At 43.4% G+C, this 26,066-nt stretch overlaps 1 protein-coding gene across 2 annotated transcripts in view; it reads left to right on the top strand.

The window, feature by feature from the left end:
* DZIP1L (DAZ interacting zinc finger protein 1 like) overlaps positions 1-26,066 on the top strand; it is an 85,863-nt gene that overhangs the window by 15,697 nt on the left and 44,100 nt on the right. Inside the window, exons 1-4 of one of the 2 annotated variants that reach the window (XM_073625500.1) lie at positions 7,282-7,345; positions 19,773-20,348; positions 23,470-23,554; positions 25,837-25,961. In XM_073625500.1, coding sequence (XP_073481601.1) covers positions 7,343-7,345; positions 19,773-20,348; positions 23,470-23,554; positions 25,837-25,961 — 789 coding nt within the window. In that variant the 5' untranslated portion in view covers positions 7,282-7,342. Of the gene's footprint in view, positions 1-7,281; positions 7,346-19,772; positions 20,349-23,469; positions 23,555-25,836; positions 25,962-26,066 lie in introns of those variants that run through there. The other variant, XM_073625501.1, reaches the window with a different exon arrangement.

The following is a 26,066-nucleotide window of genomic DNA, read 5'->3' as shown; positions in this document are numbered from 1 at the left end:
GGTTCTCTAACAAACCTCCTGAGGGCTTCACAGAACAGCTGTATTTATACTGAGATTAAATTGCACACAGGTGGACTCTATTTACTAATTAGGTGACTTCTGAAGGCAATTGGTTCCACTAGATTTTAGCTAGGGATATCAGAGTAAAGGGGGCGGAATGCAAGCGCATGCCACACTTTTCACATATTTATTTGTAAAAAATGTTGAAAACCATTTATCATTTTCCTTCCACTTCACAATTATGTGTCACTTTGTGTTGGTCTATCACAGGGGTAGGCAACCCCATGCACTGGTGCCGCAAACGGCACACGCAGCCTCTTTTGCGGCACTCGGCTCACTCCCCATCAGCAGAGCAGCGCAGGGAAGTGTCAGTGAGACACTAATGCATTCCAATTTCAGAATTTCCCACGCCACACCTACACTGAGGGGGAGGCACTGTGCCCCCACACATTGTAAAAGATGGGAAACATTGTTTGGTTCTCTAAATTGGCTGTAGCTGCGATCGTCAACTTTTGTGATGGGGAAGAGATTGGGTGCAGTTCTGCTGGGGGGGGGGGGGGGGGGGCGGTCCCTGTTTCCAGGAGGAGGAGGACTGTCATTGGCCACTGCTAAAGCTGATCACAGTCCTGCTAGCCCGCCCACCATCTGGAGGAAGATGACTCTCTTGGTTGCCACTACCAATCTCAGAAAGAAGAGATTTCACTGTGATTGAGAAAACCACAATCAGGTGACAGTTTGTGGAATTACTGTTGAGCTTCTGGGAACTTTGTTGAAATTATTCCTGAACCTTTCCATCACTTACTACTGAACCCCGGCACTCTGTGTCCCTTTAAGCTACTGTCAGTATTCAGTGCAATGAAAATCACACCCAACTTTTCCTATGGCACAGAGCACCGCACATTTTATCAGCTGTGGGGGCCCAACTTATGATCCTGCACACAGGCCCACTGCATTCAGAAAATACCCCCGACCTGAACTCATCATTGCACATCCATTCCAGATGCTTGTATGACATCACATACATCACATACAAGCACGTGGGCTGGATGCGAGAGTTGGATCAGCAGGATGAGTGTCCCAGGACAGGTAGATGTGTCTCATCTCTGCTTCCTTTCACCACTCTGCATATCGAGCATATCATAGATGAAAAGAGGGTACAGCAGTGGAGCAGATGAGCAGGAGGGTACAGCGGTGGGGAAAATGTGGTGGGACAGAAAAGCAGGGGAGTAGAGCAGTGGGGCAGATGTGAAAGGAGGTGTATTGGTGGGGAAGAAGAGCAGGGGGAACAAAGGTGGGGCAGAAGAGCAGGGGGTACAGAGGTGAGACAGATGTGCAGGAGGTACATTGGTGGGGCTGATGAGAAAGCGAGTTACAGTGGTGGGGCAGATGAGCAGATGGGTTCAGTATTAGGACAGATGAAAAGGTGATTCAGTAGTGAGACAGAAGAGCATGGGGATACAGTGGTGGAGCAGATGTGCAGGGAGGTACAGTGGTGGGGCATATGAGAAAAGGGGGTACATTGATGAGGCAGATAAGCAAGGGGGTTACATTGGTGGGACAGAAGAGCAAGGGGGTACAGTGGTGGGGCAGGTGTGCAGGAGGTACAGTGGTGGGAGGGATGAGAAGGGGGTTCAGCGGTGGTTCAGAAAAGCAGGGGGGGTTCAGTGTTGGGCCAGACGAGAAGGGGTTTACAGTGGTGGGAAAGATGAGTAGGGGGGGTTCAGTGTTGGGTCAGAGGAGAAAGGAGGTACATTGGTGGGAGAGATGAGCAGATGAGCAGGGGGTTACAGCGGTGGGGCAGAGAAACAGGGGGGTCTAGAGGTGGGACAGATGTGCAGAGGGGTGCAGAGGAGAAAGGAGGTACATTGGTGGAACACATGAGCAGGGTGTTACAGTGGTGGGACAGATGTGCAGGAGGTACACCGTTGGGGCAGATGAGAAAGGGAGGTACAGTGGTGGGGCAGATGAGCAGAGAAATTTGGTGTTAGCACAGATGAGAAGATGGTTCAGCAGAGAGATAGAAGAGCATGGGGGTACGGCGGTGGAGCAGATGTGCAGGGTGGGACAGATGAGCAGGTGGGTACAGAGGTGGGGCCGATATGCAGGAGGTTACAGTGGTGGGGCAGATGAGAAAGGGGGTATATTGGTGGGGCAGATGAGCAGGATGGTACAGTGGTGGGACAGAAGAGCAGGGTGGTACAGTGGAGGGACAGATGAGCAGGGGGTTACAGTGGTGGGGCAGATGATCATGGTAGTACAGTGGTGGGACAGATGAGCAGGGTAGTACAGTGGTGGGGCAGATGTGCAGGGGGTTACAGAGGTGGGACAGATGAGCAGGGGGGTACAGTGGTGGGACAGATGAGCAGGGGGGTACAGTGGTGAAACAGATTTGCAGGGGGACAGTGATCTGAGGTGTGAAGTTGCATGAATTGGGGTTGATCTGAGGCATGAGAGTGCAGGATGTTAATTTCTCACTACTAAAGTAGTTTACAGCATTTACTTGATAAAAAATCATTTTTGTGATTGAGAGTGTGAAGTTGACATTTTTTTGTTATAAAATCGTCACGCTCAATTTCTTTGAAAACATTTTTCCGCACACCGTGCTCAAAAGGTTGTCTACCCCTGGTCTATCACATAAAATCCCAATAAAATACATTTACGTTTTTGGTTGTAACATGACAAAATGTGGAAAATTTCAAGGGGTGTGAATACTTTTTCAAGGCACTATATGCACCTTCACGGTGCTTCTACTTTTTTCTGTGGCTGACACTATAAAATACCTGTTGTTGGCAAGTGTCTAAGCTTAGATATAAATGCTAGTTGCTAGACCTGAGCACTATATAATGAGAGGAGGTCACAGGCTCCCCAGTACCTGGCAGCATTGGGTATTTCAAGGTGGCAACCATGGAATTAGGGACACCAGAAGGTAGACTTTAGGGCTTGTCCATGCCATACGTGCATGAAAACTGATGGGAATTGATGGGCAAACCGCGCACATTTCACTTGTAGAGACATGAGTTTACATGGTTCAGTGAGTTTTTATGCATGTTGACATCGGTTTTCATGAATCAGTTATGTGCCCTGTTCACCCCAATGTAAACGTCAGTTTTTTTTCCTGTGCAGAAAACTGCATATTGCAGATTCCTGCGCAGAAGAAATGTGCACCTGATACCAGTATTGTGAAGTGAACAGGACACATGGAGAACAATGTTTTTTTTTTTGTTTGTGCCCTTGCAAAACGTGTGCAGAAAGACTGACCTCTCTGCACCATGGTGTGAACGAGGCCTAAAATGGATCACGCTGTTTTGCCCTGAATAGGCAAGATGACAGTGTCTCTTTAAAGTGGAAACCCAACTGGTAGGGTGGGACTTCTCCTAGCTGCCCCAGAAGGTGGGCGGAACTGGGAACTCAGGTGTGGAGACCTGCAAATATCAAAATATAAGAGGCTAATGAGTGACTTAATCTGGGTGGACTAGATGAACTAGATCAGTGTCTCTCAACTCCAGTCCTCAAGGCGCCCCAACAGGTCATGTTTTCAGGCTTCCCATTATTTTGCACAGGTGATTTGATCAGTTTCACTGCCTTAGTAATTACCACAGCCGTTTCATCTGAGGGAAATCTTGAAAACATGACCTGTTGGGGCGCCTTGAGGACTGGAGTTGAGAAACACTGAACTAGATAACTAGATGGACCTGTGTCTTCCCCTTCCTTAAATTAAAGTGATTGTAAGGGTTCATTTTTTTTCTTTTTAAATAACAAACATATCATACTTACCTCCACTGTGCAGCTCGTTTTGCACAGAGTGACACCTAACCTCCTCTTCTGGGGTCCCCCCCGGTGGCTCTGGTGGCTCCTCCCCACATCAGATAACCCCCTAGGAGAAGCGCTTGCCCGAGGGGGTTACCTTGCGGGTGCGCTGCCAAGTCCAGCATTCGGCGTCCATAGCCGCCGAATGTATGACTTAGCCCCGCCCCCTGGGTCATTGGATTTGATTGACAGCAGCAGCTATCAATCTATCCAATCAAGAGCTGAGAACCCTGGGCAGAGAGACAGCGTGTCCCCGCCTGGTCAAGTTCCAGGGCTCATGTAAGTAAGACAGGGGGGGCTGGGGGGCTGGTCACTGCCAGGTGTTTTTTCACCTTAATGCATAAGATGCATTAAGGTGAAAAAACACAAAGGTTTACAACCCCTTTCAGGTAGAACTACAGGCAAAACTTTTTTTTTTTTCATTTTGGATTGAGCAAAGGAGAGTTATAACCTCTGTCAGATTTTGTTTTGCTATCTGTGTCCCATTGTGAAGATTTCCCTTCACTCCCTATCTCATAGCCAAACAGGAAGTGAGAGGAAATCCCTGCAAATTAATGGACCCCCAGGTCACCAAAACTAGTGTCCCAATAGGAAGATTTAACATCTATTACTTTTCTGAGGACAACCCAAACTCTGTGATTTTCTTACTTTCCCTTTCAATGATAATGGCAAACAGGACAAATAGAAAGGGTGCGTCTTCATAATGGGGGCACAGACAGCCATGAAAACTGACAAGCGTTCTAATCTTTCTAAAATCAATGGCTCCCGCTGCTGCCAAAAGCCAATCAGGAGTGCAAGTCCCGGAGAGGCAAGGCTCTAGTGGACATCACTGTATTGAGAGGGGGCTCAGGTAAGTATTGGGGGGGCTGTTTCACACAGAAGGTTTTTTTACCTTCATACATAGAATGCATGAAGGTAAAAATGCTTGTGCCTTTACAACCACTTTAATTCAGCTTCGCTTTGTTTTGGAGAAATTGCATGTATGAGATATCAACACACACACAGGGCATCTGCCAAGCATCAAAAAAGCACCACCGAAGCATCAAAAACACATCATAAAAGCATGGTGAAGTGGCCTTCCCTCCTGCACTGTCTATCTGGGGAAGGCCAGCTAACACAAGCAGAGTAGCCAACCTGCACATGCTCAGTTGTGTCTTTTATACTGGAGAGAACATTTACTTGTTTTCAGAGATAGCCAGGTCACATGATATTGACATCACACATGTGGGCGTGTATACAGGCTGCAGTGGAAATCTTCTTCCTGAACTCTCAGCACTGAAGAAACTGTGCAGTTTATCATGTAACCGTGGTATACAGATCATCCAAAAAAGTATATAGTGTCAGTATTTTAATGTAAAAAGAAGATTTATAAGCTGTGGGCACTGGGGGGCGGATGAACTATTTTCATATTACTGGGTTTAGTAACACTTTAAGTAACTCTGACAGCAGTTATCTTTTCATTTTTTTTTTTCAGTGTTAAAAGCTTTCCTCCCATTGACCACCAATGTACTAGGGCCCTTGTAGGGGGAAACTTTCCCAGTGAATGTTAATGAAAGGGGTCATTTTTCCACTGACCATCACTTTCATTGCCTGCTTTTCTTTTTTGTCCTTTATTATTATTTGTTTTCATTAATTGCTATTGCTAAATAATAATTTTCATATAGAGAAGCCCTGCGTGTCAAATATGCTAATTACATGACATTCTTTATTCTTGGACCTACAAAACCACCTGAACCTGTGTTTTGAGATTGTAGTGCATTTTGAGATTTCTGGGAAGAATCGCAGCAATTCTGTCGTGATCCAAAACGCTCCTTGTGTGAACGGGGCCTTATTTATGTAGCTGAGAACAGAGAGAAAGTGATTACTTATACACAATATATTTATAATGCTTTTTATATCTATACACAAATATGTTGCCTTTTATTTCTACTTTAGGCCCGATTCACACTGGTGTGACATGCACTCCGACTCTGCGAGCACAAGTCGTATGACAAGTCACACCCCATTAAGTGCAATGGAACCGTTCTAATAGGAGCGACTTGAGTCACTCTGACTTAGAAAAAAGGTTCCTGCACTACTTTTGGTGTGACATTGGCATGACTTCTGTTAAAGAAGTCGTATGCAAGTCGTGCTGAAGTTACGCTGGGATGTCGGCTTCAAAGTCACATGAAAGGCACGGCAGTTAAACTGAATGGGTTATTTTACAAGCTGATCATTTGCAATCACTAATCACTTTAAAGAGGAGTTCCAGTCTGGGTAAAAAAATGTTTCAAAGTCAGTAGTTACAAATACTGTAACTGTTGACTTTTAATATAAGGACACTTACCAATGATGTTGGAACCCCAAGCTGATCCGTCCATCGGCTCCAGGTCCAGGCGCCGGTATCTTCACTAAGGGAACACAGTCTGTTTCCTACTGTGCATGCGCGAGTTGCGCTGCACTTTCTGAATGGTCCCACTGTCTTCTGGGACCTGTGTGTCTCCCAGAAGGAAGCGGGGGGGGGGAACCAGGAGGGGCCAGAGGTTTTGTAGATCACCGCACAAGCATTGCGGCGATCTTACCCGAAAGTGGGAGCGGGTACCTGGTTTTGACAGGTATCTGCTCCCCCCTGAAAGATGCCAAATGTGGCAGCGAAGGGGGGGAGGGGGGGAGGGAAGCAAACAAGCGGAGCAAACAAGCGGAGCTTCCCCTTTTGGGTGGAGCTCCGCTTTAAGTTTGAGGTCTCTTGAGAAGAATACTGAGGCAGGGTCCTGTGGCCCTTTCAAGAAGCTACATTAGGGTTCCCACCTGTCCAGGATTCACTTGGACAGTTCGGGTTTTGAATCATGTGTCTGGGTTTCAATCCACCTGAAAACCGGACACATTATTCAGACAGGAATGTGACTCAGAACAGGAAGGTGAGGGGGCACTATGTGTGCCACATTACTATTCTCTTTGGAGAGCCCAAAGGTGTCCCAGGTCTGTTACAATCCTATAGTGTATATTAAAAAAAAAACTGCTGTGCGCCGCTAAAGTGTTCGGGTTTGGCTTGAAGAAAAAGTGACAACCCTAAGCTACATACTGGGACTAAAAAAACATATGGATGAAAAGGTTTACTTGAAAAAAGTTTCATTAGTATGTTGACGAGAGGGGAAAGGTTTAACCAGGGAAAGCAAATTATAGGCAGATCAAACTTTTTTGGTGCAGTATTTGTTTTGGTTCTGTTATGCAGTGTTTTCTTATGATCTTTCTATACTAATGACAGTGGTCACTATGACAAGAAGTCAGAAAATCTTCTCCGGGGACACTCAGCAACAAAAACCTGTCAGAGGTCCCAACATTTCCATACGCTATTAAAGCCCCCCCCCAAAAAAAAATAATACTCCAGTTTATATAGACATGTATATACAGTAACAATATTTGTGGATATGCAGAGTATCCTGACATAGAGTATTATATAGAGTAGGCTGAACGCTAGAGTCAGGTTTCTGTTGTACACACCTGGTTACCAAGCTATCTATCAAACAGAAACTGAAGAAGCTTACTGCATGAAGACATGGTATGTATAGAGAAAGAACACTAAGTGCTTCTAAAGACCCCTAAATGTGTGCACGGCTCCTCTATCTAAATACAGATAAAGACTGAATAATTTGCTAGACACAGGCGTATTTCACTATGACATTATACCATATAGAAAGGTTGTGATTCTTCTAACATGTTCTTCTTTTATCATATTGTTTATTCAGCTCAGCAATTTTACGTGTTTCCATTTAGCAACATGATTTGATTCAATAGATGACCATTGTCAAAAAAAAAGTATTTCTGTAAAGCTGAAATTGTTTCCTATCCATTTTTCCATCAAACAATTATTGGCATGTATTTTTTGTTTTATCCCACTTTGTGTTCAAATGTAAACTATACTGTGTTATTTTATTCCGCTGGGTATGACGGTGTATTCTCTAGTTGTGTTTATCCTGCTGATTGTGTATATACAGTTTAATTATTTGCATAGCTCCCAACTGTCCCTGATTTCGAGGGACTGTCCCTGATTTGGAGCAATGTCCCTCTGTCCCTCATTCCTCCTCATTTGTCCCTCATTTTGGCTTGATCTATATTGTTGTACATAAAATGCACTTTTTATCTTTCAAAAAGTGTTTCCCAGCGCTAAAACTTTCATCCAAATTCTAAATTGCTGCATTTGTAAATTTTAAGAGCCAATATAAAGGAATAGTAGTGGTAAAAAAAGCACTTGTGGATTTAATTAACCTTTTTTTGTTGGTTAATTCTCCTTTAAGGAGGTGTGGCAGGGGGGCGTGTCCTATGGCTACATACGTTTGCTGGTAGGTGTCCCTCAGTCCCATCTCAAAATGTTGGGAGGTATCTATTTGTACCTGTTGCACAACAGAGAGTCTCCATTCACACCCCAGCATTGCTCATGTAGTACATTGCTGTGTGCCAGGTAATACGTGATTTACCATTCATCCCTGTGGATGGTTGGCTGTGTTGGAAACCGCACCAAAAAATGCAGCAAGCGGGATGTTTTTTAATGCTTTGCACTAAAATGGAAAGGTATAAATACAGCCTAAAAGGTTACAGGAATAAAAAACATTATTTTATAAAAATTAATCAATCTTGGCTATTTATTTTTTGTAACACGGGGTTCTGTTGAATTGATTTACTAATCCTTTACTATACACTTAGGCCTCATGCATGGATGTTTTTGGATGTTTTTACAGCTGCTGTTTTTGGCTTCAGACTTTTTTTTTCTATAGTCAACAAACTCTCCAGCATGTAATCCTATGTGTCCATGCACACATAGGATGTTATCAACTGTTTTTGGCAGGGAAAAAAATGCCTAAAAACGCAGATAAACGCTCAAAATTGCGGCTCACCAGCGTTTTTTAATGTTTTTGATCCATTGAAAAAAATAAAATAAAACGCTGTTGAAAAACTCACTGCAACGCTACTGGCGTTTTTATAACGTTAATATAATGTCCAGTGTGCATGAGGCGTAATAATTAAGTTCTAACAAGTGACTGATTCCTAATACTGAATAGACAAAGCACAGGTTCTGTTTAACCTTGATGGCCCATTCACACTGTTGCAGTGCAGTAATGCAAACGTTAATGCAATGCATGTCAACTTATGTTACATGTGTCAGTGTGTTGAGGTGCCTTTCAATTTCATTGCCACCCTAACATGCTAAGGGAACACACATGTACTGCAAAAATGGTGCATATGCTATATTTTGGACATTGGCAGCCCATTCATTTGAATGGCTGCTTTAAGGCAATGCACCAAGGTGTAAATGAATCCTAAGGGCACAGTTACATGCATACATAGTAGTAACAAAATACATGTGATTACATCTTACATGCATCAGCACATTGTGGTGCCATTGATTTTGAATGGCACTCCCAAACAGTAACCCAATGGACCTCCAATATATACACTATATTGTCAAAGTATTGGGACACCTGCCTTTACACTCACATGAACTTTAATGGCATCCCAGTCTTAGTCCATAAGGTTCAATATTGCGTTGGCCTATCCTTTGCAGCTATAACAGCTTCAACTTTTCTAGGAAAGTTTAAGAGTGTGTCTATGGGAATGTTTGACCATTCTTCCAGAAGCGCATTGGTGAAGTCAGGCACTGATGTGAACAAGAAGGCCTGGCTCACAGTCTCCGCTCTAATTCATCCCAAAGGTGTTCTATTGGGTTTAGGTCAGGACTCTGTGCAGGCCAGTCAAGTTCCTCCACCCCAAACTCGCTCATCTTTGTCTTTATGGACCTTGCTTCGTGCACTGGTCCAAATCATTTGGTGGAGGGGGATTATAGTGTGGGGTTGTTTTTCAGGGGTTGAGCTTGCCCCTTAGTTCCAGTGAAGGGAACTCTTAAGGCGTCAGTATACCAAGACATTTTGGACAATTTCATGCTCCCAACTTTGTGGGAACAGTTTGGGGATGACCCCTTCCTGTTCCAACATGACTGCACACCAGTGCACAAAGCATGGTCCATAAAGACATGGATGAGCGTGTGTGGGGTGGAGGAACTTGACTGACCTGCACAGAGTCCTGACCTCTACCTGATAGAACACCTTTGGGATGAATTAGAGCAGAGTCTGAGAGCCAGGCCTTCCCGTCCCATATCAGTGCCTAACCTTACAAATGTGCTTTTGGTAAAATGGTCAAACATTCCCATAGACACACTCCTAAACCTTGTGGACAGAACAGATAAAGCTGTTATAGCTGCAAAGGGTGGGCCAACTCAATATTGAACCCTATGCACTAAGACTGGGATTCCATTAAAGTTCATGTGCATCTAAAGGGAGGTGTCCAAATACTTTTAGCAATATAGTATATTTCTTGCAGTACAACACAGTGCACAGTTATATACTACCGTGTCTTGTGGTGAGCTACATCAGTAAAAATGTCACGTCCTTTTTTGTCCATTTTGGTGCATTGGCAGCAACTTAACTTGAATGGCCTGCCTAACGTAATGCACGTAATGCACCAGAAGTGTAAATGGATTCTCAAAATGGATCTTTAGATTTGACCCACCAAAACCCCTAACCTAACCCTTGTTCTACTCCCTGAAGCTAATTTAAGAGTCAGATCGGTACTTGCTTTATGCACTCTAAATATCGACACCTATTCCTGAAGAAAAAAAAACACAAATATAGTCATGTGTGTTTGATTTTATGAATTTTATTTGAATATGTATAAAAAGTAGTCTTTAATTTCTTTATAGGGTGGCAATTAACTAATTCACCAGACTATTATGACCCCTTACAATTCATGCACATTGCCATAATTGAAACTTCACTCTCCTCCTTTTCTTACCTTGTCCACTAGGTTGTCCTCCAAAAACATACTCACATGCCCAGCGAAATCAGGGTATTCTGGTGTAAGCACATGGACCCAGCACCTCTGCCATCTTCCCATCCCACGTCATCAAGAAGCCGGGTGTCTCGTCCAGGTTTTTTGAGCCAGCCCCCTAATTATTCACAGAGGCACATGCACAATGTGGCAGGGGCTACCCAGCAAGTGCACAGTGTAGTGATGATTGACCCAAAGCCTCCTGGGATGTGTGACATTAGTACCCCAAGAGGCAGCAGAGGTGGGGGTGGGTGTGTGTATCTATGCAAAAAAGACAGAAATGTGGTGTTGGGACCATCAAAAAAGGTAGTTTGCAAAAAAAATTATAATCATTTCTAAACCATTCATTACAGGACATAGAGGATTTCAAATTCATGACTACTCGGGTAATTCAGTCACCTTCAGGTAAATGGGCAAGGCCAAGAAGGATTGTAACTGGACCCCGCATGCAAGAACAGGGACAGCCTGCAATGTTGCCAGTCGGTGCTTCATCCTGTGGTCAGCGATCTCTGGGGTACAATGCATTCGGTGACCTTGCTGGCAGGGTGCATTAGAGGTCCAGCATAATGAACCCCCTGGAGGGGAGTCAAGTCCTGGAATGCCATGTGGGTCCCCCTCTGTGAAGGGTGAAAATTCAACCTTCTGACCTTGCAGCAGGAGTGATGAAGCCTCTGATATGGTGGCACACGTGGCGGTCTTTCCCCAAGTGTTGGGGAAAGGGGGCGATATAGGCAGTTTTCTATGCAGAATGCTATACAATGGTGGCCAAGCTCAATAGGTGTTGAGCAGTGCATGTGTGGGACAGCATCATTGCATGCATCTACATATGCCTGGGCATCATTATACTAGTTTCCAGGGAGCAGAAACACGTGCAATCACAGGGTCATGGTACACCACAATGCAGAATGACTCCAGTGGTTCAGCGGACGACGAAGAGATCTTTTCAATAGGAAAGCACAGCAAGTATTGTCTATATACAGGTGTTCTGACTTTGGCCAACGCTCCTATTAGCTGGGTGGCTGCTCCCTTAGCAGGTGTATTAACTCTCAGCAAGTCATGGTCTTGTCCAAGCAGACTATTTGGAGGGAAGGACAATGGGGTGGGCTCCCAAATCTGTCAGTCAGGTAGAGAGGACCCTGGCACAGTTAATTCTGCAGTAGCTTCCTGAAGGGTCAGATTAGTTCTGAATACCTGCCCTTATCTGGTATTTCCACCCTTTTCCCATTTCTGGGTTGCATGATCAGCTCTCAGGGGGTTCTCACTGGTTTGGAATGTCTGGGACCAAGCGTGAGTGCTTTCCTTCCCATTTTGCCCTTTTGTGGAAAAATGAGGCTTAGGAGGTAGCACCTCCAAAATGAGGAGGAGGAGGAGGTAGCTGCTGAGGATCAGGAATCTATTGTAGAAGAATCCTGCCAGGAGCAAGCACAGGGTCCGGGGATGTCTTAGACACAAAAGACCATGGTGTGCTTCCTGCCTGATGGATATGGTGCACCCTGACTGGCAATTACTGGCTTTGGTTTAAAATACACCAAGTCCTTTCCAGTGCATCCTCACTTGCAGGAAGTAATGAATGCCGATTGGGCTCCACTGAAGAAGGTATTTTCACCACCAATGTGCTCCGCTCAACGGTACCCCATGGAGCTGGAATTCTGCAACAAATCAGATTCTCGTCTGCTGACCTAGTCATTTCCTACTTGAATAAGATCCCAATGTTCCCAGTGGATGAGATCCCAATCTTTAAAGACACCATAGGTAAAAGGTTAGTGGCCCTTCTTAGCCTGTAGTGGGAGTTTGCTAAGCCCTAAAGGCCAATTCACAGACATGCTGCATTTTGTAGCAGTACGCTGTACATAATCGCATGCCACTGTACAGCAGCGCAGCGTATCACATTGCTGCACAGTGACATGAATGAAGTGTCACTTTTTTAAAGCACCTGTCCTTTCAGTGTGAACGAGCCCCCTGAAGTCTGGGTGAAGTGTATGCTGCTGTCCCAAGGGATCATCACTCTTATACCGGAAAAGAAGAGGTCTCATGTTTTCTACTCCAACCTGTTCATGGTTCCTAAGCCAAACAGAGATATCCATTTGGACCTCAAGGGTTTCAATACATTTCTGAAAGTCCAGAAATTCAGGATGGAATCCACCCAATTGGTGATTGCTTTACTTCATCAGAGGGATTCCCTAGCATCAGCGCATATTAAGGATGTCTACCTACACATCCAGATTTTCCAGCCCCACCAGCGGTTTCTGCAATTTACAGTGGAGGATCGCCACTGTCAATTTTGTGCTGTTGGCTTTAGGCCTGGTCCATAGCCTCAAGGGTGTTTACCAAAGTCTTGGCTCTGGTTCTGGGGTTATTAAGGACCCAGGGCATCCCCATTATGGGGTACCCGGATGTCCTTCTCCTCAGAGAGCAAACAGCTCGGAAGCTGACATCAAATGTCCAGCAGACAGTACATGTCCTGAAAAGGTTTGCTTGCCTGCCTTCTAAAGTTGGCCTTGGCTCCTTGGAACATCTGGAGTACTTAAGATTAGTCCTCAATACAAGTTCTCTCCTGGTGTTGCCTTTTGATTTTCGCTGCCTGAGCAATAAGTTCTCCCCCGAATCACGCACTTGTGGGCCTCCCACAGGGTGACTGGAGAGATGTCTGGGGAGGCATTCTTCGCAAAATTCAGTCGAAGTCGGGACTCTAGGTGGGCGGCAAATTCCACGTCTTTGAACATGGACGAGTTTAATTGCAAGGTTATTATTCTGGGAACTGATTCCAGGAAAGTCAGGGTAACCGAAATAGAGTGGTGATCCGACAGGAACATCGGGTCTATTGTCGCATGCATAAGGTAAGTCAGGTCAGGCTGGGAGAGAAGCAAAATAATCTATTCAGGAATATTTTTGAAATGGGATTGAATAGAAAGTATAGTCCTTGACCAAGAGGAATAATGTGCGCCACGTATCATGTAAGGCTAGTCCTTGAAGCTGTAATTTAATCTGGCGAAGGGCTTGGTATGTCAATGTGGAGGTGCCTGAGGAAGTGTCAATCTCTGGATCCAGTGGAACATTAAAGTTTCCCCCCAGAAGGACCATGCCCTCCCGAAAAGTAAAGCAAAAGATCACTGATTTTCCTAAAGAAGGAAACCTGGTGTTCATTTGGAGAATAAATATTCGCCAGTGTCAGTGGTTTAGAGGCGAATAGGCCCTTGATAAAGAAGACAAATCTACCCTCCGGATCCACCAAGGAGTCTGACAATTGGAATGGAGCATGCTTGGATATTAGTATGGACCCCCTTTAGTCTTTGCGGTAGGATTTGTGGAGTGGATGGCTGTGTGATAGAGGTTGTTAGCAAGTTTAGGGATGGAGTCTAAGCAGGAAATGGGTTTCCTGAAGAAAAAGAAACTGAGCTTTGTGTTTGGTAAGAGCTGACATGACCTGCGAAAATTTTTCCGGCACATTTAGACCTTTCACATTAAGCGAGAAACACTTCAATGATAGAGGGCTTTGGGATTTTGAGTCTTTCTGGATGGTACAATTGGAGCTAGAGTCAAAGCTGTGAAAAGCACATTCACTATCCCACTTTTTTTAGGGGGTGCCTGCAGACACAGTGGCGGCTTAACTGGAGAGCGAGCTGATGTAGATAAGTGGTAGGGAGGCGGGGACTAGAAACAAAGTAGACGGGGAAAAGGGGAAGGGACGAACAAAAAGACAAAAAAAAAAGTGGGGGTAAAAAACCCAAAGAGATACTAGTGGATAGAAGAGGGGGAATTAGAAAGGGAAGAGGCCCGAACAGCAGGAGGGAGGAAAAGTAAACTTGTAAGTTTTACAAGTTGTGGAAAGAGGGAAATACCAGAGGTGGAAATAGATATACTAGTCCACATAAGAGACAGTAAGCTGGATGGTCAGCAGACTCACTTGTAGAACTGCTGTAGGAGGATGGTGGTAAGATCAGGAATCACATACTGCTGCAATATGGAGGATCTAGGAAACAGTAGCTTAATGAGTTACAATAGGAGAAAGGAAGGGTAAGCTGGACTTCTGTAAAACGTTCTAACAATAATAAAAAAGAAGTAACGCTGCTACCATTTTGCAAGTGCCATACAATTCTAAATAGCAGATATACCTTATATTAAAGAACATTGTTTAAAGTTAACTTGGTCTTAATGACCTATTAGTAACCCGTTGGTTACACCAAACAAAGTAAAATACAATAAAACAGTGGGATGTCAAGATACTGTTGGAAACAGCACGGAATGTCCACAGTTAGAGAGAGAAAGTTAAGACTCCTCCACATTAGTGGCGCAACCCGCATTGCAATCAGCGCACCCGAGAGAGGTGCAACGTTGGTGCTTAAGGATTTCTGAATATATTTCGGGAGGCCAGTACCCCAAAAGATAAACAGTAAACAATAGATCAGCCTCATTAGACCTCCTATTCTCATGTTGCTCATATCTTAAGGAACGTCTAACATGTAAAAATGTAATATATGGAGTCCCCACGGATCATAGATGCCAATCATAGTAACCAAGGTTAAAATTTTTTAAAAATTTTTCTAGACAGTTATGGAATCATAATGTAACAGATAATGGGCACCGCCATGTCCAGGTGTAGCTATTGCCAGACAAGGATCATCAACAGGCTCCAGAGGACAGCTTTTTGCAACATTGGGAAGGCTAAAGAAATATATATATTAGCATCGGCTATCCGTGGGGCATTCATCATACAGGTATTTGCAAAAGAAAAAAAAGGAGAGAAAAAAGTAGCTCCTGGTATTGACATGGTGAATTCTCTGGCTGGGAGCGTCTGGTGTCCATCCGAAGTTCCAGTGTGAGTGATGTCATGGCAGTGAGTGAGGTTCAGGAAGCATCCCAGGCTACTGGGGGCGTTTAACAGCTCTCGTCATAGGGTAATGAGAGTCTGCAGGGGTTTTCAAGTTGCGTTGCAAGCATAGGTACTAGTGTCAGTATACTAACCCCTGGTAGCCTCTGCGGTAATCATGGCAGGTCGCCCAAGGCGTCCTTTATAGGGAAGGGTGAGTATAGCTTGAGCCAAGTTCAGTATAACTCTGTCTGCAGGTTTTAGGAATCTGCCCAAAGTTTGGTCAAACAAAAGTGAACTGGGTTGAAACAACAAAAACTGAGTGTGTAGGCACTTACAAGCACGTAGTTACATGGATACTGAAAGGACCTTAGGCCTCCAGGCGATCCCTGCGGGGGGTTACCGAGGGTCCAGGGCTGTCCTGGTTCAGGTCTCAGCGAGACCTGTCTGTTCTGCAAAGTAATTTGGGAAAGGTCCTGGAATAGCTTAATCTCAGTACCATTGTGCAATATGCGGCCTCTTTCCCAAGCCTTTCTCAGTATCTCTTCCTTAAGAGAAAAGTTAACTACACAGCACATCACATCCCTTGGGGGTTCATTGTCTCGGGGTTGGGGCCTAAGAGCACGCTGTAGCCTTTCCATCTCAATGGGGGAGTCCACAGGGTGATCAAGCAGGTCATTAAAAATGGTGCAGATCCTTTGTGGCAGGGTCCCCGCATCTATGCCCTCAGGCACTCCCCGGATTCTAACGTTATGTCTGTGGCCCCGGTTGTCAAGGTCCTCCACTTGGCGGTGCAAGTCAAAGAGATAGGACAATTGTGTATCATAAGTGTGTTGAACTTGCCTTATGGCTGCTGAGTGGAGCTGCATTGTCTGCTCCACATCTGTGAGGCGGGTAGCTACTGCCTGAATGTCCGTCTTGAGATCTGAGATTGCAGCCGACAGGGTCGGATGCCACTCTCTGCAAATCAGGTAGGCTCAGCGGTGGGCTTGAGTGTCTGCCTGGGTCGTTTCTCCCCTCCGGGTGTGAGTCAGATCCGCTTCTCAGGGAGCATGGCCCTGAGGCCTGTGATGCCTCGTGGTTGTCGGAGCGGAGGCTCCGGAACAGCTCAGGGATGTTACGGCTAAGCTGTGTTCTGGTCTCCTTTGGTGTGCGGGATGCTGAGGCGCTCCTATTCGGCTTACCCATGGTGGAAAGGTGCGGTGGTTCCCCAAGAAGTGAAAGATAATCCTCGGCTTGCACGAGCACTCGGCTTAAGCAGCCATCTTAGGTCCCAGACTACCCACACCCCCCAGTTGTTGTTTTTTAGTAGAAATTTTAAAAGTGATGTTTAGTTATGGGACACTGTAGGCAAGCCTTATCTTAATAATAGAAGCATCTTGTAAACATTTTTGCATGTAGCATATGTAGCTGTGAATAACTGGATTTCTAATACACACTAATGCCTGTTACACACAATGAGATTATTGGACGAATAATCGTCTGGTTTTTTTTTGCATGCTAATCTCATATAGAAATTGAAGAGTTTAGCAAAGTTACTAAAATTCTCTCATGACAGAACACAAATTTGGAAGTTATGTAATGTATTGTACTGTATTTTTATTGTATTTTCGGACAGAAACTGTACTGATTAAATGAAAATCGTAGTATCGTATCTGGTATTATACGAGAAAAATATTTGAGCTTGTCCCATCGGAGATAATATCAGATGAACTGTTGTGATCAGCTCTCGAAAACTGTGTACTAATGATCAAATTATCATACGATCACTTAGAAAGCGGTATTTTTCATCTGATTTTCTGATCGTGAGTAATAAAAAGATTTTCGTTCAATCAGTATAGTTTCCACCCGAAAATACAAGTACAAGACAATACATTACAACACTGCTGTAATGTAATGAACATACATTGTTCTGTTGTACGAGAATTTACGTAACTTTAGTAAACTCTTCATTTTCGATATGAGATTAGCATGCAAAAAAAAAAAAAAACGAATGCTCAATCGTCTGATAAACTCATTGTGTGTACCAGGCATAAGGCTTCATGTACACTAGCCTTTATTTAACACAGTCACGTTAAAATGCAAAACACCGCAAAAAAAAAGTGCCACAATTTTGCCGCGGTTTTGCTGCGTTTTCCCAAGGCCGGCGGTCAAAACGTTTCTATCCTGAACATGATGATTCTTCCACGTTCAGGAGAGGTAGGTCAACTAAATAGCTCCTAAACTTTGCTGTGTACATGGACAAATAAGGGATTATTTACTAAAACTAGAGAGTGCAAAGTCTGGTGCAGCTCTGCATAGTAACCAATCAGCTTCAGAGGTTTTATTGCCAAAGCTTAACTGAACAAGCTGAACTTAGAAGCTGATTGGCTGCCATGGACAGCTGCACCAGATTCTGAGTGCTCCAGTTTTAGTAAATCAATCCCATAGGCTTTTATGGAGTTGAGTTTAGGAGCTCTGGCAAAAAAACGCTAAAAGCTCCTAAATTCAAGTTTAGGAGTTGCCAGTGTAGGCTAGATCAGTGTTTCTCAACTCCAGTTCTCAAGGCGCCCCAACAGGTCATGTTTTCAGGCTCTCCATTATTTGGCACAGGTGATTTGATCAGTTTCACTGCCTTAGTAATTACCGCAACTGTTTAATCTGACGGAAATCCTGAAAACATGACCTGTTGGGGCACCTTGAGGACTGGAGTTGAGAAACACTGGGCTAGTGTACATACAAGAATGTTATAATGTATTGTTATTGTTGGTTTAATACTGACGCCTAGTGGACAATCTTGTGTTCTGCAATCCCATCTAATATTGCTAGTAGTCCTCCTTAGTTACATTCAGCTGGATTTGTTCTATAATGTTAAAGATGTTTCATTGCTTATCCAAATAGCATCTTCAGTTTTAATGTGCACCTTCAACATTACAGAACAAGTCCAGCTGAATGTCACTTATTACTACTAGCTAGACCATGACCTGGACAGTAATGTAATGATTGTATAAGAAATATAAGATGCATTACACATCTGTCTGTTCATTTCATGCCTTTGTACTATAAGTATGGTCTTTTGTGAACAAATACTACTTGAACTGTCTAACGCACAATATGCGGGACAAATTTAAACACTTAGATACACTTGGTAAAAGCATTAAAAGCCATATCCCTCATCATTTGAAACGTGTTGGGTACATCCACGTTTGGACTGAGATTTTTAAATTTGTGTTTAAATGCAGACAGGTTCTTCAAAGCTGAAGTTTAGCTAAAAAAAAAAAAAATCTCTACAGCTTTAGTTACATTACTTACCTGTCATGAAGTATGCCCCACAACATGCAGGCTGCTGGATTCTGTAAATAATCTTCACTACAGGGCAGCCCTGTCCTCTTCCTGCTGCTGAACTCCCGGCGCTGTGGGGTTAACAGCTTTGGGTTTATGGGCTCAGCTGCATGATCTGTAAATGAAGAAGAGCATCCCGTGACTCTCTCCCATCCATAGATTGTGTTATAAGCAATATAATCAGTGAAAGGACTTCTTTCAGTGGAGGCTGCCTAAATGCTAGTTATGTTGATGTGTGACATAATGTGCATATGCATTAACCTAACGCTACAAAACAATCGCACCTCTGTGCACATGCATATATATATAAATGGACAATCAATGTCATTTTAAAAAAGTGGTTTTCAATCTTTATTATCTGCAGCTTCCATTAAGGCTAGTTTCACACATTCAGTATATGTTACGGTAACACATGTGTGTTAACATGTAGCATAACAAGGTATGGCAACACATGGACTCCAGTGCATTAAATAAATGTGCACAACTTTATTGCAGTGAACAATGATTAATGCTAATGCACTAATGTAAATGTAAAAGAGTACCCGGTGATCTTGCTATGAAGGTGCTTGTTCAGGCACTTCCTTTTAGAGGGTGATAAGAATTTTCCATTTTGGATCCTGTATCCTGCGCTCTTATCCTCATATGGGGACTACAAGAGGCTATGCCGACACATACTGGGTGGCAATGATCCACTGTTGTCACTATGAGGAAGCTGGTCAAGAACAGTGGCATGCAGCTGACATTGGAGTAGGGCATGTAGACAGGAAGAGGCTGAAAGAGACCTGCAGTTCCAAAATGTTTTTAAAAAGATGGCGGTTTATGATGCAAAGTGATTTGTCAACATAAATGGCAGGTATTTAGGACTTAGATCCATGCTATTGCAGATTTCTGAAAAAAGAATCATTGCTTCTGACAGTTGTATTAAAGATTTGATTTGCCAATATTGTGTGATTTACAGTTATGTTCTTTTATCTTGCAGCCTTTCCTCAACAATATATACTATCCTTTGACAGCTCTTCCCTCCAGCCCACGTTCTCTAAACATGCCAGGATATATCACGTCCCCAGCTCAGTACCCATCTTTTCCCTTTGTGCCCCTGTCAGCTAAAGGCAGCCTTATTCAGACTTTCAGGTTCCAGTCACGTAGAGATGGCATCGACTGGAGGCGTATCAGTGCCATTGATGTGGAGAAGGTAGCCAGAGAGTTGGATATATCAACATTACAGGAGAACATCAGCTCCATCACCTTCTGCAATCTGGATAATGAAAGATGCCCATATTGTCAGAATCCAGTAGACCCGGTGTTGCTGAAAGTCCTGAAATTGGCACAGTTGACCATTGAATATCTGCTGCAGTGCCAAGAATGCCTGAGCAGCACTGTAGCACATCTGGAGGAGCGGGTACAGGAGGCAACAAACGAACATCAGATGACAAAGGATGAGCTGGCCAAGCTGAATAATGAATTGAAGAATGTGAAGGAAGAGAATAAGAGGAGGAAGAAGTTAATTGGCACTCAGCAGATGTTACTCCAGGCTGGAGCTAACAACTATCATAAGGTATGGTCATCCTACCAGTCGTATGACAGTTAAAAGTCTGAGATTATTACCTATTTACTCCAAACTGTCAGAGGTTCTTGACCTTGGATGACTGGGGTTTTTTTATATAAGAAAAGTGTGGAGTAAATCTCAGCTAATCCAATCTGCCCATAATTTATTAAATGCCGAGATTCACTCTGTCACTTGAATATTCACAATGCCCAGACATACAGTGAACTAGTAAAAAGACCTCTGGTATGTAAGTGTGCAGTATCCAGTGAGTATTTCACTCTTCTTTTGGGGGATTGTGGGTTGGGATCCCTGAAACCTGCCAAATAAGTTACCTAATCGGGAAGTACCGTACTTTACTTCGCTATCGGAATTTGCTTTATTATAGACTATTTGCACTTCTGTTTATGATTTATCACAAGTTGTTACAAGTTGTAACGAACTCCTTTACTTTTATACAATCACTTCTTGTAGATCTTCAGCCCACTGAGCTCCCAGTCTCTCTCACTAGACTTGCTGATTCACTGCCACTGAATCCCATGAGCTCTTCTAATCTTCTCGCAACTGTCCCTGATTTGGAGGGACTGTCCCTGATTTGGAGCAATGTCCCTCTGTCCCTCTTTCCTCCTCATTTGTCCCTCATTTTGGTCTGATCTATATAGTTGTATAAAAAATGCACTTTTTATCTTTCAAAAAGTGTTTCCCAGTGCTAAACCTTTCATCCAATTACTAAATTGCTGCATTTGTACATTTTAAAAGCCAATATAAAGGAATAGTAGTGGTAAAAAAAAGTCCTTGTGGATTTAATTAACCTTTTTTTTAGTTAATTCTCCTTTAAGGGGGTGTGGCAGGGGATGTGTCCTATGCCTACATACATTTGTTAGTAGGTGTCCCTCATTCCCATCTCAAAATGTTGGGAGGTATGTTCACAGTCCCCGGTTAGTAAGAATACTGCTCCGGTACTTGCTTCAGCTACTCACTATGGTCCCTGGTAACAAGGTGGTTGGTCCCTTAGTGGTGACAGCTTCCGCTCTACCACCGACCACAAGAGGTTCTCCAGCTGGCAGAACTTCTGGTTGGACTGCACACCGCAATCCCAACCCTATGCTGCTCTCCTGCTTCTGGATAGGCCCTCAGACAGCCTAGCAGCCAGATGTGCCCGGGATAGGCCCAAACTCTGGCTTAGCAGCCCAGGCAGCACAACACACGTCCATGCAGACACCCATCCAGGTGGCACAGAACCCTGATTACCAGAGTCGATCCAAATATATAGGTTCTCCCAGCAGGCTAAGGATCCAAGAAAACCCCTGCCCATTGGCTGAGACACCCCATATACTCCTAATCTGTTCTTGCATTGCCCTTATCTTATCTAATGTCACCAGGTACCCAGCCACCCAGCGACAGAAGAGAGAAGTGCAGCAATTCCATACTTAGGGTGAAATCAATTGATCCCTAGCAATTGGCCAAGGCAACTATAATTGGCAGGTAAATTTAGGCGCAGCCCTGCCTAAACATCAGGGTGCTACTTTAGGGCAGGGAGATATCTACAAGGTGAGAAAACTCTTCTAGGGATATTTTATGACTACTCAGCCAGGAGAACTGATCCACTGTGTGAGCTGGTAAAGGGGTCCACATGTACACCCATACCTCATCCTGGAGCTAGGATACCCCATTTATAACCCTTGTAAGATTCTAAGTCTTTTGGTGTTATGGACTTCACTTACAAATGTGTGGATCTCCTCACCTTCTGCAGTGGCTGCTCATATACTTGTGTGTCAAACAGCAAACAAGCTTGTACTCAACAGAGTGAGCTAGCTCCTGGTCAAGGGTTACAGTTGCAGGTTCCCAGCATGGATAAGGTCCAGTCATCATGAAATTGTGGTCTCGAAAGTTAGCCAGACAATTAGCAGAATGCCATAAAGGAAAGAAATGAAAGAACATAGTTATCCATATAGTACCTGTCCTGTTTCATGCAAATTGTTGGGTAACTCCCGAGACTGTACTTTCATATTTACTGGATTTTATTCATGCTAGGGAACTCTGTTGAGTACAAGCTTGTATGCTGTTAGACATACAAGTGTATGAGCAGCCACCCACTGCAGAAGGTGAGGGGATCTATTAGTCTTTAGTTTCCTTCTGTCTCCTGGTATGCTGGCCTCTTTTACCTTTCTGCTTCCAGTCTCAACTGAACTCCTAGGTTTAGAACCACCCACCTAATGGGATTCCCTCCCACTCCTCCCACCAAAGCAAAGAGATCCCACCTAAAGGGGCACTCTACCACTCCACCTGCCTACACCTCCTGACACCTATTCTGACAAACCTGATTAAAAAAGATTTGTATGCTTGCCTATTTTCAGGCCACTCCAATCTGGTCATGTGATCTCTCCTGTGTCAGTGGCAGCTGTAGAGGAAAAAGTGCAGATAAGGGCTAGTTGTGCCTGGGAGCGGTGACGTCACCCATAGGCTCCTATAGCCATTTGTTGTCAGCACTCTCTCCTCCCCCTTGCAGCACCGCTGGCTGACAGAGGGAGTATTTTTAAGACTAGTCAGATAAAGCCAGGAATCCTACTTTCAGTACAGCCACATTTACTAAACCTCTCTCATGGTTATAGTCTCTGGGCCTAAATCATAATTCTCACATGTCTTCTGAGTGGGACTGCAGCCTCTTGTCATGTGTTTGTCTGAGTAACATTCTTGCCATATTCTACTTGTTATAGGCAAGACTGCATAGACCTCTAATAGACGAAAACACGTAAACTAGCAAACACATTGGGGTTGATTTACTAAAGAACTCTGCTGATCCTAAACTTTGATAAAAGATTATGGGGTTGATTTACTAAAGCTAAATCCACTGTACACTGCAAGTGCATTTGGAAGTGCAGTCGCTGTAGATCTGAGGGGAAGATCTGAAATGAGGGGAAGCGCTGCTGATTTCTATCATCCAATCATGTGCAAGCTAAAATGCTGTTTTTTATTGTCCTTGTCCTTGCTGCCCCCCTAATTAACTGCACTTCCAAGAGCACTTGCAGTGCACAGTGGATTTGCCTTTAGTAAATAAACCCCATTGTCTGCCCTTTTATAAACATCACAATATGCATATTTTATAAAAAGTAATGTTCTTTTCTGTTCACAGTGTCAGTTATGTGATAAAGCCTTTATGAACTACTCCTACCTACAGGGACATCTCCAGCGTAGACACCCAGAAGTCACTGATACTGGTAACTTTAGCAACCGTCACTTTGCTGCTGCTGTTTTTTAGTTATTGCTCACCATTGAGCTTTATAGAATAAATAACTTGGCATGGCTGTGTTAATATCCAGTGTTTGTGCATGGCACAGATGCCACCTTGTGGCCAGTTGCAATACTGTAGGTGATGCAGCACCATCTTATTTACACTCATATATATATATATATATATATATATATATATATATATATATATATATATTTACACCCAATAGTTATCATACTATAACACCTCAATTGAATAGATAACAATCTTTTTTCTCTTCTTCTTTTTTTATATATACATATTTTTATTTTGACTTTCTCATTATCATTTCTGTTTTTTATCCACCTGTCTCTACTTGATTGGGCTCAGTGGGAGGATCTGTCTGGATCTGCTTGTTCTGGGGTTGCGAGGCGCGGTTCGTCACCTCCTTCCCCGTCTCTCATTGTATCCAGGGTGTGGGCGGGTGGAGCCACATTGCGCCTCAACGCCATGTCTCCATGCCCGTCAAGCGGCTGCTTCCGCCGTGTTGCCGCGGTCTTGTTGTTCATCTCACACTGCACATTATCTGGCCTGGTCCTCCTTTGGAGCAGTGTTTATATGATGTTGGAGGGGTCCCGCCCACAGGCTGGGGGTTATTTAACTGGGACTAGTTACCATTTCACATTGCACACTGCCCTTATGGCGGCTCCTTGGATTTCCCACTTTGGCACATTTTTTGTCTTTTTTTCTTGATTCACTCAACACATTATTTCAGCAATACAATTTTTTTATTTTTTTATTTATTACACATTCTAATACTATTTGCCATACATATATTTATTCTAGAATTGACTGGCTCACATGAATACACATTATATGAACCACACCAGAGGTCCTGGCTGATTCCCCACGACCTGTTATTCTGGGGCAGTTCTTCCCCACCTGAACCCCATGACAGGCATTCATCCGTGTGCCTCCACTTCTCCTCCCTGATACTGAGCCCTTTTTTTGAGGTGGCATGTGAGTAGCAAAGCCATCCAGTATCATACTCTCCCATTTATTTGTGGAGTATACTGATTATATTATTTCTTTTCCTTTTTTCTTTTTTTTTCTTTTTTTTCCTCTATACAGACCTACATGAGATTAATATTTCTATCATGCATTAATATTTTTATCACATCAAACTCCTGATGAGTGAACATTAATACGATCCACGAAACGCGTTGAGTTCCATGGATGCTACACAACTTGTTTCATTATATATCATTATATACTTTGTTATGACTTTGTATGAATAACATGTTTACTATTTATGGACCTTTTTATGATGTTTCATTTATAGATGACTATGTGAATATGTTGTTTTATGTGTGGATTAATTTTTCTAATAAAGTTTAATATTATTTTTTATACATACCTTTTTGTTCCTTATTGAAGAATCTCTTTCTGGACACTGTCCTCTTTGTCTATGTTCAGGAAAGGGATGTTTAACTGCCCATAAACTCTGCTGATCCTAAACTTTGATAAAAGACTATGGGGTTGATTTACTAAAGGCAAATCCACTGTGCACTGCAAGTGCACTTGGAAGTGCAGTCGCTGTAGATCTGAGGGGAAGATCTGAAATGAGGGGGAAGCTCTGCTGATTTCTATACTCCAATCACGTACAAGAAAAAATGCTGTTTTTTATTTTCCTTGCATGTCCCCCTCAGATCTACTGCGACTGCACTTCCAAGTGCACATGTAGCACACAGTGGATTTGCCTTTAGTAAATAAACCCTCAAGTGTACATGGACACACAGGCTTTTATTGAGTTGAGTTCAGGGGCTTTGTCAAAAAAATGCCAAAAGCTCATAAACTCAGTGTACATGAGACTTAAGGCATGAAATATGTTACTGTCTAGATCACCAGGATGGAAAAAAAGGAAGGTAATGTAGCCACTAGCCACCACATATAATGATTTGGTAAACTGCAATATATTATATTTTTGAGTTTTGAGTTTAATACAGCTTTAGGTAACTATTTTGATGAAAATAAAACAGAAGAGAACAATTGCCATTGACAATTTCCTGTGTTGGATTTCAATTCTTGATTTCTTCTATTCCATCTATTATACTGTACTGGATTCTTGATGTAACCAGTACAACATTAGCTGGCCTATATATTTTCTACTGTTATGTTTGCTATCTGTGAGAGTAGTGTTATCTTTGTACCTTACTAATATGCTGTATTGAGGATTGTGCACATCTTATGAGACCGTTTTGAGCCTTTCCTGCTTTCGTTTTTTTACAGAGAGGCAGAAAAAGAAACAGGTGGAACAGATGGAAGATGGCATTGAAGAGCTTAAATACAAATTACAGAAGACTCAGTCTCAGCTGGAGGCAGAAAGGGAGATGGAACATCAGAGAAGGATGCAGGTGATGCACAATTTAAAGAAGATTTGCATTAGGGATAATTTAGGATAATGCCTACCAGCAGACTGAGAATGTAAGCATATGTGACATCTAAGGCTGGATCTAAAA

The sequence above is a fragment of the Aquarana catesbeiana genome, linkage group LG04 (genome assembly GCF_042186555.1).
Source record: "Aquarana catesbeiana isolate 2022-GZ linkage group LG04, ASM4218655v1, whole genome shotgun sequence".
NCBI lineage: Eukaryota > Metazoa > Chordata > Amphibia > Anura > Ranidae > Aquarana > Aquarana catesbeiana.
Note: the sequence above shows the minus strand (reverse complement) of the source record. Positions and strands in the feature narration are given on the sequence as shown.